Source organism: Idiotropiscis lumnitzeri, chromosome 14 (genome assembly GCF_059441095.1).
Source record: "Idiotropiscis lumnitzeri isolate Australia: NSW breed Sydney's pygmy pipehorse chromosome 14, RoL_Ilum_1.0, whole genome shotgun sequence".
NCBI lineage: Eukaryota > Metazoa > Chordata > Actinopteri > Syngnathiformes > Syngnathidae > Idiotropiscis > Idiotropiscis lumnitzeri.
Window position 1 is genome coordinate 5072840 of NC_142404.1, and position 14881 is coordinate 5087720.

Here is a 14881-nt window from a genome sequence, read left to right on the forward strand (position 1 = left end):
GATAAGAACAACAAAAATATACTTGAAAAATTACATTTGTATGCTTATTCTCCCCATCTCTTCATTTAACACATCATGGTTTTATTTAAAGTCTTCCCAAAAACGTATTGAACTTGGAAGTGAATGCCATTTGCCAATGAATAAATTTCAATTCCAATTCAAATTCAGACAAATTTTACTGTACGTGAAAGTGCATGTATAATGTAGAGTTTAATCCACTTTTACGCTACATTCCATATCATTATCCGGCCAATAAAAAAAACAATTATTACCATTTTTTATTCATTAAAACAACAAAAACTTTTTTTCTTTTCACTTTGGATAGATAAAAGAAAATTGGGGGTGGGGGGAACCTACAAGTATGGCTACCAACATATTAGGAATAGCTCTCAGTGTGATACTGTGTAATTCTCCACCAACCACAATAATAGAGAGGCATCCTCTGTGTCAATAAGATATTGTAAGTGTCAATCAAAAGCGAGAATGTTTATCTCTGTTAGGTAGAATTTTTGTATTGGATCGATCATCTCTCTGTGGATCTGTACTACAGTAGGATAAGAACTGCAAAATTCCAGCTAGCTATTGGTTCATATTTGCCAGATAATGTGCTCCGCTTTGGCAAACACAGCTGCCATGCACTGTCACACACACATGCACACACGCACAGGGACCTACACGTGACCCTGTGTTAGAATGTTTATACCAGTGGGCGCGGCTCATTCAGTGAGTCTATAAAGTGCAGATTTGATAAGTGACAGGAAGGAAGAAGAGTGACCCAACCCGAAACACGGTATCCACGTAGGATGGGAAGTAGAAAGTCACATTCTGGAAGCTGTTAAAGCTTACATCCACACCATTTTCTGCTCACTTCCTGTAGGTGGTGGAACGGCTACCAGCGCAAGCTACACAGGAAGTGGTTACATCACATGGCGCCGACAGGACATTCCATCCCTCTTGCCGCCTCCATGTCACTAACGAGCTAATGAGCAAGACACACAATTAAATTTAGTGTAAATGTGAATCGCGCGGAAGCTCCCGGCTTCATGACTGTCATAAGGACAACCGAAGGGGTTGTCAAAAGTTAAGTGAGGGGAAACACGCGGGAAGTAGTAGTAGTAGTCGCGTCATTGAGAAAATATAGTTGCGGGCTAAAAAAATTTGGACACTAAAGTATTAGGACAAAAATGCGTTTTTAAGTATACAATATGCATGATTCAACCTTGATAGAGAATGGACGTACCTAAGACGGTTCCCAGAGGAACTCCACTCAAAATTATCTGGACTAATCACATGCATTGCAACACTTATGGCGTTGCTAAAAGGAAGACGAAGTTTCCACCTTTGTTTAAAAAAAAAAGAAAAATTATGAACCTCAACACTTGCCCGAGGAACTCCACTCAAGATTATTCTACTTCAAGAGTTTTTTGTGCTTGTTCCCCCACACGAAACTCATTCAAGCCTGCCTAACCACGTAAGCCATGCTTTGTGCACTGGGAATACAAAAGGATCATCCCCAAGCATTTGCCACTAATTTGGAAGCAGACAATTGTTGGCAAAGTCTTAATAAAGGTGAGGGGTTACGGTTCCGGGGTCAAACCCAAACACCGATTGATTAATTAAACGAGTGATTAAAATTAGTGTGGTCAGAGTTTTTTTTACTAATGATTTCAATGTATTGTCACTAACTGAGCAGCCAGAATAGACGTGTAGGAATTTCCGACAGCCCAAGTTCCATTTCTTTGTTCTTTAAAAATCACACTTTTCTCTCCCTGCCATCACAGCCTTCTGTGGTGATATCATCATGGTGATGAATTTTCGGAGGACGTACTGGATTGAAAAATATCAGGGTGGAATTGTAGGAGGGGAATTAAATTGCAGGGAATGTGTCCCACCAGAAAACCCGCAGCGTTTATCATTCCAAGGGAATGAAAAACAGCGCTAATAAGCAAAAAGATAACACACAAACAAAAAAACAATATCTTGAGGAGTCTCAAGAAATAAACATTTTCCAAGTAAAACTATTACAAATGCTCTGTGAACAAGATGAGCTAAGTAAATCTGTCAAAAACAATTACAAGGATAAAAACAACACAAAACGCAGAAAAAAAAGTGTGGTTGCATTCAGTGAAAGTGTGAGAAGAACATTTGCTCAGCTACCGATGCCGGGGAAAGAATTCTTCTTTCTGCCAAGTGTTTTTTTTTTGTTTGACAGTCTCTTTACTTCTGCAGCCTACTTTGTGTGAGGTCATTGACATGCAGAATCCTACTCCACCGCGGGAACGCACGGACTGTGCTAGCGAGCTACACGCTCATCCCGGGAAGGCTTTGCTCTTAGCCTGCAAACCCCTTTCATTCGTCAGCATAAAAGACGTGAATCCCAACACTTTTGGGAGCCCCTCGTCCATTCATTAGAGCCATTCAGCAACAATGTCAACCAAATCCACCCTCCGAGGCCCCGGCCGCACTATCCGTTGCCATCCCAACAGTCCCAGCTGAATAAAGCCAATAAAAGGAAACAACAGAAGGTTTAGAGGGCAGATTTCCAACTTGTACAAAGCCGCTCCCAAACATTTTCAATACTTCAAGGTCTCAATATACATTTTAATGTAATGGCTTACGACAAGGAAGGAATAAAGAACACGTTTAATTAGCATGCTATTGTGGCATACACAAGATAATGGCTCACTCACCCAAGGCCATTTGACGCAAGCTAGTTATTATGATTTTAATTTTTTTTTTAACATTGTGGATTATTTCAAGCGGCATTGTTTATTTTTGTTCTATGCAAGGTGGCTGTGATGAATACAGAAATGTTGCTCATGTTATGCGCTTTTGTTGCTTTTATATTAGAAGGTTTCAGTCATATACTTTCAATAAGCTGCTGTGTCTGTAGATGAGCTTCAACAGTTAACGAATGTATCAATCACCAATTCATAACGCAAAATCCCCCACTTTCCTTCACAGTGCGAGAAAAAAAAAAGAATGCTGCTAATGTAACAGGACCACTGCTGGCTAGCACCATCGCAAGTCACTTTTTTGTTAAATTGTTGCCAAACATTGAATCAAAGCCCCTAAATTGCCATCAGAGAAGACAAGTCATTGTTCTGCTGTCTGGTACTGCTTTCAAAAATTTATTTTTGACATAATCAACTTCGACTTCATCATAATGTTGACCATATTCCTTCCTCTTTTAAATCTTTTGGACTTTATACTGCAATTATGTTAAATGTTAAATAAACAGAGTTTGAGATCGCCAGTCGGTGCCTGTAGACAAACCGGATGCAACCTGCAGGCAACACTTTTCCCAGATCTGATGTAGACTGCTACATTAGCACCTCGAGATAGCATATACTTGTCCAAGGATAGAGTGTTGTATGCTTTTGCCTTTTACATTAAGTTAGTGACCAATTTCAGTGTCAACATGGTAAATAATTAGATTGTTTAGAGCAGGGGTGGGCAAACTACAGCCCGGGGGCCACATGCGGCCCATTAGACGTTTTAATCCGGCCCGCCGAACTTAAAAAAAAAATTCAATGAATACACCTTGTTAATGTTTTATTTTCTAAATACTGTGGTTTTTCAAAGACATATATTGTCGTAATGCTTTTGTTCACTTTCATTTAAAATTAAATGTATTTTTTTTCCAAAACACTCCATCCATCTGCTTCTGGTCCAGGCACCCCTGTCAAATTTTAGAACCCCAAAAGGTTTGCCCACCCCTGGTTTAGAGAGTATCTCGTTTTTAACAGATTAATATTAGACTTGAAATAGTGTTACTATAATGCTTGCACAGTTAATGAAGGTATTAAGATTTTTTTTAACATATTGGCCTTTTATTCCATAACACTTAAATTAATCCGTCAGCCATCAAAGAGCTGATGGACAGGATGAGTAATCTTATTTTTAAGTTACATCTATATAATGTGTGCTTTATGGAGGGTTTTGGGAATGTCAAGATTTAGATATTCACGGAGTTAAAGTCTCTTTTTCTTGAATATCCTGGTCAAATGCCATCCATAAAGTCTCCATTTTACAAGAAGTTAAAGTACATGGTGGCCGCCCAAGACACTTTGCAGCGTGGCAGAAAAACTCAAATATTCATGAAGTGAGGAAGAGAGCATGTACATGGACTCACCGTGTCGCCTATTTTTAAGTCGGCGCACTTCCAGAGGCCGGGTAGCGGCTGTCCATCCTGGCAAGTGGCGGTGAAGGACAAGCTGAGATCCTCGGGTTGGTCCCACACTGTCAGCTCCACTTTGGAGCGGATGTTCTGTCAGGGCGAAAAAAAAATAAAAAAGTTTTGTATGCTCAAGTTTTACTACTCATAAAATTGCTTGCGGGGGGGGGGGCGAGACAAACAGGGTAAAGTTTTCGCGTAGTTAGTCATAGTTTTTATGGACTTGGGAAAACCACAGGCTCTGAACATGGAAGCAGGTCGAGTGTGTGACGTTCACATGCACATCTGGATCTTTGCACCATCTTTTATCCCATTTCCCATAAGTGATTGTAAATCAATTGTAAAAGTGTTCCAACACTGGCGTTGTTCTTTTAATGACACAAGTCATGTTAACACAGTAAAATTTAACATAGTAAAAGAAGACCACACAGCTTTACAGAGGTTATCAGCGCTACATTTCCGACATAAGCCACTCAGGGTTTAAGAGCGAAATAGACACCATAACCTCTAGTTGGATTCTGATGAAGACTGACCCTGAATAGTCCCGACTGTAACAGACACCAAGCCACAATTAGCCACTCAAATAAATGACTCATGTCAGTTCATAGTTGCAATTGTTTTCACGTGGACATCAAATAGTGAACTGCTGAGCCCATTTAAGGGAGTAGAAAAATGTTCGGCCAACAAAGACAGTCTTTATACGTTGGTGTGTCCAAGAGTATGAAAATAAGATGATTGTGGATGAGAATTGTGGTTAGCTTTGCTAGCTTCGGGTATTCCGATCGCAGCTCAGATTTATTCAGGCGGTACTTCAAGACTAGTGAAGTTATGTCCAGTAATTCACTGACAACAACTGTGAGCTAACAAGAAGTTTATTCTTCATACAACAGCTTCAAACTCCCACTTCTATGCTGGACCCTTTTTAGTTGCAATCACGTCAAAGGGGCGTAATAACACCCACCGACATCACCACAATTGTGATCCTTGATGACATTGTGTCGGAATGTTTGTTAATGAGAAATGCTTCATTATATTTAGCCCGACTACGATGTCCCGTCTTACATGTGTTATACTTTGAAGAACACAAGGCGAGACAATTACAGTTATAATCAGAGTAATAGTGAGTTGTAATTTTAATCATTTGTTTCTGTTTGTACGATGGTCTGCTGTGGAAAAATGTTGGCGAACGCTGTGCTGACAATTATCAATAAAGTCATAGATTAATCAGCTTTGACTTAAATTTCATGATATTATAGCAGGCTCCAAAAAAATCTGGAGTCGTTCAAGCCCTAATTTGTATGGAGTCACGGTGTAGTATATTCATTATTGTTGTCAAGTGATTAATTTTTTTTAACTAATTAATTCCATTATTAATAGTAATTAATTACATTTTTCAACTACTATTTTTTGTTTTTACTTGAATAATATCTTGGAATTCATGCAAAATCACCAAATATGAAGTATATTTAATTCAAAACTGTTCATATAGCTGTTTTTTTTTTAAATTTTTTAATACGACCTAAAGGGAGATATTCTTACAGGCATTTTTCTTGGAAACATTTCTCAAAACTCCCCACAAGAGCCTCACTCCAGCCGTGTTGGTTTGCAAGGCACAGCAGTAACTTGAACACTGTGTTTTGTTCTGATATGATGTGCTAAAGTACAGCTAATATGGGACAATATTTGCAGTATGCAAATTATTTTTGAAGTAAATCAAACTGAGTTAAAATATTGAATTGAGTTGAAATTTTTTTAGATTAATCTCCAGAGTTAACGGTTTAATTTTGACAGCCCTAATATTCGTACATTCACCAGACATTGGTGCAGGCAGCATGGATTCAGTACTCAGTTAGTATGAATTGTTATATGTCTCTATATGTGCCCTGTGATTGGCTGACAATCAGTCTATCGTGTAGTCCGCCAAACAGCCGACGTCAACCGGGATCAATTCCAAATCCCTGAGACCCTGAAAAAGCAGTATAGACAACAGGTGGATAGATTTGTACAAATAATGGCCTCCCCGCTAATTTGTGAAAATACCCAAGGTCCTTAGAACATTGTTAAACCAACATATCTCCTCTTTTGCAGTGTTTGCTATCATCGCATGCGTGCGCGCCCTCCTCCGTGGTCACAGTTGACCCTTCACACGCTCACAGCCAGCAGTAGCTTTGAGCTGCTGTCTGCCTCGGAGATAAATCGAGCGGTTACACAACAAGGTCCCGCAGTCGCATCACTTTTGGCCGTCGCAGCGCGATGGATGCAGTTTGGCAGCTGGAATGTTAATAAGGCCATGAGTCAAAAGCACTTCCTTCAAGCTCCAGCAACACACACCCCGCCTTGTCGCATTCAACCGCCCACAGGCCCCAAAAACATCATTTGGATGAGGCGGGGAGTGAATGTAAAACACCCACACGGCAAAAACACGCAAGGGAAGGTCTGACAAGTTTTGTAAATGGCAGTTACGTGAACTTCAGGGTTAAGTTGGAGAGCAGAGAGATATATGCTTACTGGTCCCAACGTCTAGTATTTGCAGTATACACATCAGAACAAGAGCCAAAATATTACAAACAACTTACAGTATAATGGAGTGCAGTTCTTAATGCATCTTACAAATAAACACATTATTCCGAAAATTGCGCTGTCTCTATCTTTTATATGTTGCCCAGATTTAACAATAAATACCATGTACTTCACACAAAACTTGACTTTACTGTCCCTCGCCATGTTTTTCATCATTCTCTCAGCATTATCTCGTTCAAACAGACAAAGCTCCATGATGCAACATAACAGAACCAATGTCAGCGGGCGGGTGATTTGCTGCAGCATTAAACTAACGCGCTTCACAGCGGCGTGCTTCAGCTGCTGAAAAGTGTCATCTTTACGACGACTAAGGAAATCCTCTCAATGTTGACGCTGCAACCAAGTGTCTATTCTTATTGTTCTCAGATGGCCGAAATATTTGCCAAAATTGAGTGTAAAAAATATATCAGCTGTTTAGAACATGTCCAAAGGTTGTCTGCCGTGATGCGAAATCCAGGTTGTAAGCAACTAGCTGTTTGTCTGCTGTAACTTTATTCACAGATTGCCTATGTGTATGTGTGTGCATAGTACGGTGGAAGACTCGAAAGATTTGAATTTGCTTCCACACCAATATAGCGCAATATCCAACCACTCTACTCCACTAGAAAATATATGAGTAACACTGTTTTATATTATTTCAAAAAGATTACAAATGAAGGTCTCCCCTCTTTGGAGGACTGAAAGCGGCAAAATTAAATAAATAAATACACTGTAAAATGTTGACTATAAATTGTCAATAATTAGTTAAATGTTTCATTTAGAAATTAAAAGTGGAATTAAGAAATGTGTCATTAATTAAATTATCAATGATTATGTGTAAAAAAAATCTATATAATTATGTATGTAATTAATTAATTAATTATTTATGTATTTGATTTTTTTTGTTTGTATTTATTTATTATGGTCCCGTGTTGCAGTGTTTCATGAATTAATTTTATCTGACAAACCCGCCCATCAGAGTTTGGTGGGCAGGTCCTAACACCTGATTGGTTGGGCTGCTCAACAAGTCAAGGCAAATCTATTCCAGAATAATGGATTGATGCCAACCGAGTGTCTCGTGAAAATACTCCGATACACCGAGGGACGCTATTCACCTCTACATTGGTTTGAATCCTCAAGCAAAACAACTAAATACAAGCCTCGACCGCTCAATCAAGGGAGCTCATGAAAGTCCTCCATCGTCGTAGCCGCCATGTTTGCAACCACTTCAGACAAAAGCAAAGCCTTAGACACGATTTGTGTTCGTCAACATTTAGCCCCGCCCAATAACTTTGATGGGTGAGTTTCACAAGTCAAATTAATTCATGAAACACTGCAACGCAGGACCATGAAACAATTAAATACGTAAATAATTAATTAAATACATAAATACACAGATAATTAAAAACAATAATAATTAATTAAATACTGAAATAATTATAATTATTTTTTCACATAATCATTGATAATTTCATTAATGACACATTTGTTTATTAAATTCCACCTTTAAGTAATAAATTAGACATTTAATTAATTAATTAATGACCATTTTAATCAAATATTTCATGGTGTATTTATTTATTTTATTTTGGCACTTTCAGTCTTCCAAACCCCTCATGCACACATGGCACTAATTAATTGTCCCTTGCAGGTGAACGAGAGCCTATCGCAACCGACTTGTGCGAGTATTGGGGTGTACCAGATTCTGGCCGCCAACCATTAACAGGGCAAAGAACTGTTGCCATTCACGCCAACTTTGTTTTCACTTGCATGCATGTTTGTGAAATGTTGGAGGACCCGACTCACGCAAGCAGATGGACAACATGTAAAAATGCTGCATGATTCGATATGATATCGGAATCTCAGTGCTTTGCTAAGTGCAAGTCCACCATGCAGTCTGCCATTATCTATTTCATCTTGATTTTGTAACGCCAAAACAGGAAGTTTCTTACTCACATTGTAGGCCGCGATGATGAGCTGGATGACGTTCTTTGAGTCTTGGTCAAGGATCTCCACTGTCGTTCCTGGTATGAGTGCCGTGAAATTCTTTTCAGGAAGTGGAAATAAAGGAAAAGGAAATTGGCAGAAGGCAAGTGATGTAGTCACAAATGTGTAGAAAATGAAAAAGTTTAAACTACCTTATAAATGACATACAACCGCTTAGTGACTGCAAATATGAGGAAAATGTTGTTTTCTGCCAGTTTCTCGCCCAGAAGTGCCAGAGAGGGATAATCCTGCATGGAGAGAGTGAGATAAATCAAGACTCCCTATCAGGAAAGCTGACTTTTGCGTTTTCTTTATTATCACCCCCAGAAAGTTATATTGGTTAACTACCATGCCATGTGTAGAGTTATAATATAATAATGTCATTTTTTTTTTCACTTATTACCTAAAAAGAAACAGAAAACATGGAAAATGCCGGCTTCCACAGGCAGTGTAAAAGCTGTCCTGCATCTGCTACGGATCTAACACTATCCCTGAAAACGGAAAATTGCCGGGTTACCTTAGTCCCCAAAATGCATTATATTAAATTTATTAATTTGCCATTTATAGTGAAACGTGACACGGGGACAAAAAGATAGCGGGGAACTGTGCTGCTTTTACTGACAGTCTCAAAAGGGCTTGTCTCATTTCCACCAAAAATATAAAAGGTTAAAGACTGTAGTTCACATTACAGGCTTGTCTTGATGGGACAAATTTGAGTGGTCAGATTTCAGTTAGTAAAAGATGGGATGAGGACCAACATGCTTGCAGGATTCGATCATCAAATACCAGCGAGGTGACTCGAACCCAAAAAAACAAGAAGCCGCGTTTCTCGCAGAAAATCCTCATCAAGCCTGCCGACGCCCGTTCGCTTGCATTGTTTAGCAATCCTTGGCTGCCGTTCATAGTGAGCACCATTTAATGGAGGGCTGTTTACAGTTATGTGGAGATAATCCAAATTCTGATAAACATCTTTTGGTGAGCAGTGTTTTGATATTGGGTCATGAGAGGACAATAAAGAATTATGAGGCACACAGGGTCGTCCACATGATATTGATCATTTTGACTGTGAAAGTCCTTTGTGTGTGCTTTTTGATGCATCTTATTATTATCTCGCATTATTTGGGATCATCTTCCTCATGCTATGAGGGAAACTTGATGAGTAGTTTGGGACGGTCTCTTATTGTCTAGTGCCATCATGAAGACCTGAATAGTACAGTACCATACTTTTGAAGTGTGCATTTACATGTCAACACTTCATTTTATGGTTTCACTTTAGGGTGGTAACTTCAGGACGCACAAGTGTGTGCCAGTTTCTTCTCTCTGCAATTACGTCTAAAAGCAAGTGTGTGTGTGTGTGTGTTATATTTATATGTAATGAAGAGTTAAATAAAAATAGACCACACTGGCACTCCTTTCTCCTACTGAAGTTCAAACATCTTATCATCTTTAACAGGAACGGGAATGACCCACTAAAATACGATTAAAAATAAAAACAACACGCCAAGGAAGTCACTGGTGTGAATGACTATGCTCTAGCACCACAATCTGATATTAGATTAGGATAGAAATGGTCTTAACGTGTTATTATTATATTGCAGGTTAAACTGAACCAGTTGGAAAATGTAGCAAAAATAAATACGCTCAGACTTCGGGCCTCCTTTTTCTTTTCTTTTTTTTTAATATAATAGAAATTACGTTATGTGTTTTGTTTTATGCTTAAACAGAGCAGGTTACATTGACCAATAGACATCGTTAAGAAATGAATCACGTTTCATCAATCATTTACTACTACTATAAATCTGTATAATATCTGATTTGGTTTGACATTTAAGCTTCTTACTAGGAATCGGAATTAAGATAACAAATTGAATCTGCCTTTCGAGAATCTGTTTCCGAAAGTCCTCGAATTCTGTTTCTATGCCAGTGTTGTACTGAGCTGAGCAAAGATGTAGGTATGTGACTGTTGCTCAACTCCGCCATGCTGGCCTAGGTTAGACAGGAAAATAGTTGAGGCTGAAACAGAAGTGCCACTTCTGGTTTTGGCCAAGCAGTGCACGTTTCACACCAATTGCTTTAATACATGATTTAGCATCAATCCATTCCACACAATCTACTGAAATCTTAACGATCAATTAGTTAGAACGGATAGATCAATTAATCGACTATTGTAAATGTATCTCCTTTGTTTTCATCATTATAATATGAATTCTAACCGCAATTTAGGAAAATCTCCCCTAAATAACCAGGTTGACACAATCAAAAGTGCACACAAACGCACCTCAATTAAAATTTTAAAAATAAGCAAATCACTGCCCAATGAAAAGCATGCATGCATGAATGATAAAGGAGGTCTCTTATGGCTTTACCAAGCGAGTGGAGGCACTGTACTCGTTGTGTTCATTAAGGTGACAGCGGCCGTCATGAGGCTGCACGATGCCACCTAGACGGCCATCCAGGGCCAGGTGAGGCACGTCGTCTGTGGCAAACACTAGCAGGTGGTATGCCTCCTTCCTCCAGCCAATCTCCTCCTGCACACAGAGTAGCACATATTTAACAGAGATGTTAGCACATTCAACTCAGTTCAAATGAATTTCACATATTAATTCCAACCCAAGACAATTATTTGAGCAAACATTTTTATACAAAATCATGGATTAATAAGGTACTAGTATCCAATTATCCAAATGAGCCGGTTTAGGCGAGTCTTTAGATCCCCAAGTCAGCTTGCCACAAACCTCCACAAGTTCTTAGCTTTTGCATCCAGTGCACGAAAGAGCCCATCGTAGTACCTCTATTTACAGTAAAAACGTTTCAGGTTTCAAACACGGTCACCGAACCAATTGAGGTCGCAACTTGAGGTTCCACTGGACAGGAAATTCAAATAAATTTAGCAGATAACTGATGCTGCTGTTGACCAGACCACGGATCAGAAGTCTCAGCCAAAGTGAAAATCAGTGGCTTACAGTTAAAAAAAAAAGTTATAATTGCAGGCCCTCCAACAAGAATCAGAAGTGTTGACTGGCAAGTAAGAGACCAAGAAGCACTCTACTTTATTTCAGCTTTCTGAAAAAGGCCCTTGATGATTGTAACTATTGTAGATATGAAAGAGAAATAAATCCACACTGCGTTCACATTAACTACTAACATTAATCCACAAACCAAGTAAAGACCTTGAAGATCGTGACACTAGCGTGAGAGTCATTCGCCCAAACACAAATGTGTGTGTGTGTGTCGGGGTGATAAGTAACAAGCCAAGAGACTTATCTATTGCAAAAAACAGGAATCGGGATCTTTCATTTAATGGCTGCGTTTTTGTTTTGAAGATAATCCATGAAATGCTAAAAATTAAAGTCATTTTCAAGGTTGACCAACATCTAATGAGTAAAATTTAATGAATCGAGCCTTGGGACTTTTTTAATTACAAGGTAGCGGCTACTTGTAGGAAGTCCCTGTGTAGCGAGGAACAGAGACAGGGAGGAGGATGAACAAGGATTGACCCGTCTCTGCAAGACAGCTGCAACCGAATGCACTTCCTGTACACCGCCCCTCCCCGTGATGCTTTTAATTAACAAGCAAATAGGCCAGATGCTTGTCATGGGGGCTTCTTAACAGATTCTCACCATCTTAATGAAATCTGAGCTGCCACAATGCATTATTTTATTGTCAAACAACCACTACATGAAAATCAAGTGAATTAGCAACACACTTGAGTCATGGGTAACTTCTCCAAAATGTGAGCCCCAATTTGATAGCAAAAATCTCTGGACTGTCATCTGATGCGAGCCAACAATGTTTTTTGTTACTAGTTAAAAATTTCAGTTTAGGACTTAAAAAGGCTGAAAATAATCGATAGAAATGAGATGGATTGCTTTTCACCTTACAAACCGCCGCTTGCAGAATAGCATCGAATCCGCCCTCGGGCGCATCCCGGTTGCGGGAGACCATCTGCTTCTGCACCTCTTCATTGAAGCGGTCCACTTTGTCTGTCAGCGACAAGATGTGGCGGAAGCCGAACGTGGGCACGCAGTTTGGGAACAGCTTGTACCTAGGCCGCAATACAACAACATTTCAGTTAAACAGATAAGACAGGCAGTGTTTTTTTTTTTAGGGGGGATCAGTCTGGGGTCAAAGTACTCTCGTTGTTCAATATAATCTCATTGTGCTGCTTTGTGCATGGCTACGCACACAGACACACGCGCGCACACACGCACACGCGCGTGTGTGTATAACCTACATGGCAAGTGAGGCGCACTGGCTGCGCTGCACTTTCACCTCCCGGGCAAATAAACATGGAGGATATTCTGTTTTCTGCTGCAGAGAGGGTGAGCTGGCAAAGAAGCCCTTATTCACCGGGCATTATCAAATATGAAGCACAAACAATGCATAATTCATCAAGATGAGAATACAGGATGTGTGGGCTTACATTTGAGTAAATGAGTTTTCCCTTTTCATCTTTGTACATCTCCGTTATCACTTTTATCTCTGTTTAACTGGATTCTTTTTTTTTTCCATTAAAAGTTCTGTTTGTGGTTACACAAGTTGTATTACATTGTATTTTTGATACTGAATATAGTACATCCCAAAGTATCCATATAGATTCACCTTCTCCCTCACATTGTTACAGCCTTATTCGAATTTGATTTCATTGTTTAATCCTGACAATTCTACACATAAACGCGTAATGAAAACATATTTAAAAAAATGCACATTGTATTAAGAACTAAAATCTAAGAAATCACTAGCCTAGCCTACATAGAATGAACAAATGGCGACACTTTTTTTTTTTCCCTCCCATTGACAGTATCATGCTGAACTCTTTCATCTTTCAGCAGGACAACGACGCTAAGTCCATAGCAAATATATCAAAGGAGTGGCTTGAGGACAACTCTATGAGTGTCCTTGAGTAAACTGGCCAGAGCCCAAATGAGGACCCGACTAAACATCTCAGAAAACGGCTGTGCAGCAAAACCCGCCATCCAACATGATGGAGAATGAGAGGAGCTGCAAAAAGATGAATGGGCGAAAATGCCTAAAGATAGGTGTGCCAATCTTGTTGCATCATATCCCACAAGGCTTGAAAGTGTAATTGCTAGGTGAATCAACAAAGCAAGCCTGTGAAGACTCATGCCCATGACTTCTTAGTTGCTTTTGTGTATATACTGTATTGTCATAGGAGAACAAAGCTATCCTTTTTCAAGAAAATGAACAACACAGCGAGAGAAAAGTTGTGATTAAAGTTGGTTTTCCCTGTGAAAATGTTACAAAGACAAGGATAGATTTTATTCTCACAAAACAATTAACCAAATATTGCCCTCAACAGTGATGACTTGAGTTTAATTCATCCCTTGACCATCGCAACTCAAAACGTGTGCATCTAAAATCATCTCCCCCCCGTTGAAATGAACGGAAACACCATTCATTTGCTGCAGTCTCTCCAACCCCCCACCCCTCCCAAAAAAATGAAAGATTTTTGTCGTGTTTAAATGAGAAGAATTGTATGCTATCATATTATCCCTCATTTGATCCGCTTGTCCTCAGACGGGTCGCGGTTAGGGCTGCACGATATTGGAAAAAAAATGACATTGCGATGTATATTGCGATATTGAAGTTTCACCAGATGACTCAAATAGCTCTGTTTGGGAAGACTATGCTTTGTTTATTATACAGCTCTGGGATGGCCACTTGATAGAAATACGTGCGGCACAGCATTTTATACATTTTGTTTAGTGTGCGGATCATTTTTTTTTAAACCTCTCTTTCGTGACGGCGTTGAGTTGCTTAGACGGTGTCTTTCGCCGCGTGAAAAGTTATTGCATTCGTGATTTGTCGATGCTGTTTGGACTTCTTATCATAAGGTGTTATAATAAAGGCGTCTGTCATTGTTTTTTGGGTAAATGGTTTTACATCGGGTCCCACTAATGAGTCTGAACTGGTTATACGGGGGCTCGTAATAGCATTCAAATGGTCGGACAGGTTTGTCGTATTACCTCATGTTGCAGCAACAACGGCAAGGCACAGTCGGCAGAGGTTTTTTTTGTGTGTTGTATATTCCTTTTTATGGCCAAAATAATTTCATATTTCGGATGTTGACTTTCTTTTGGGGACTAAATGCCGCCGTCGTCTCTTCCATGCCGCCTGTTAGTGTTTTCAGAGCGTACA

The 14881-nt window shown here is 39.5% G+C and overlaps 1 protein-coding gene across 1 annotated transcript in view; it reads right to left on the reverse strand.

Moving 5' to 3' along the window:
- The window catches only part of itgb5 (integrin, beta 5), a 41493-nt gene that overhangs the window by 22448 nt on the left and 4164 nt on the right, over window positions 1–14881 (reverse strand). Inside the window, exons 5-9 of the mRNA XM_088314837.1 lie at window positions 12599–12767; window positions 11089–11250; window positions 8875–8970; window positions 8693–8782; window positions 4136–4270 (exon numbers count right to left, since the gene is read on the reverse strand). Of these exons, the coding sequence (XP_088170963.1) occupies window positions 4136–4270; window positions 8693–8782; window positions 8875–8970; window positions 11089–11250; window positions 12599–12767 (652 nt within the window). The remainder of the gene's footprint in view (window positions 1–4135; window positions 4271–8692; window positions 8783–8874; window positions 8971–11088; window positions 11251–12598; window positions 12768–14881) is intronic.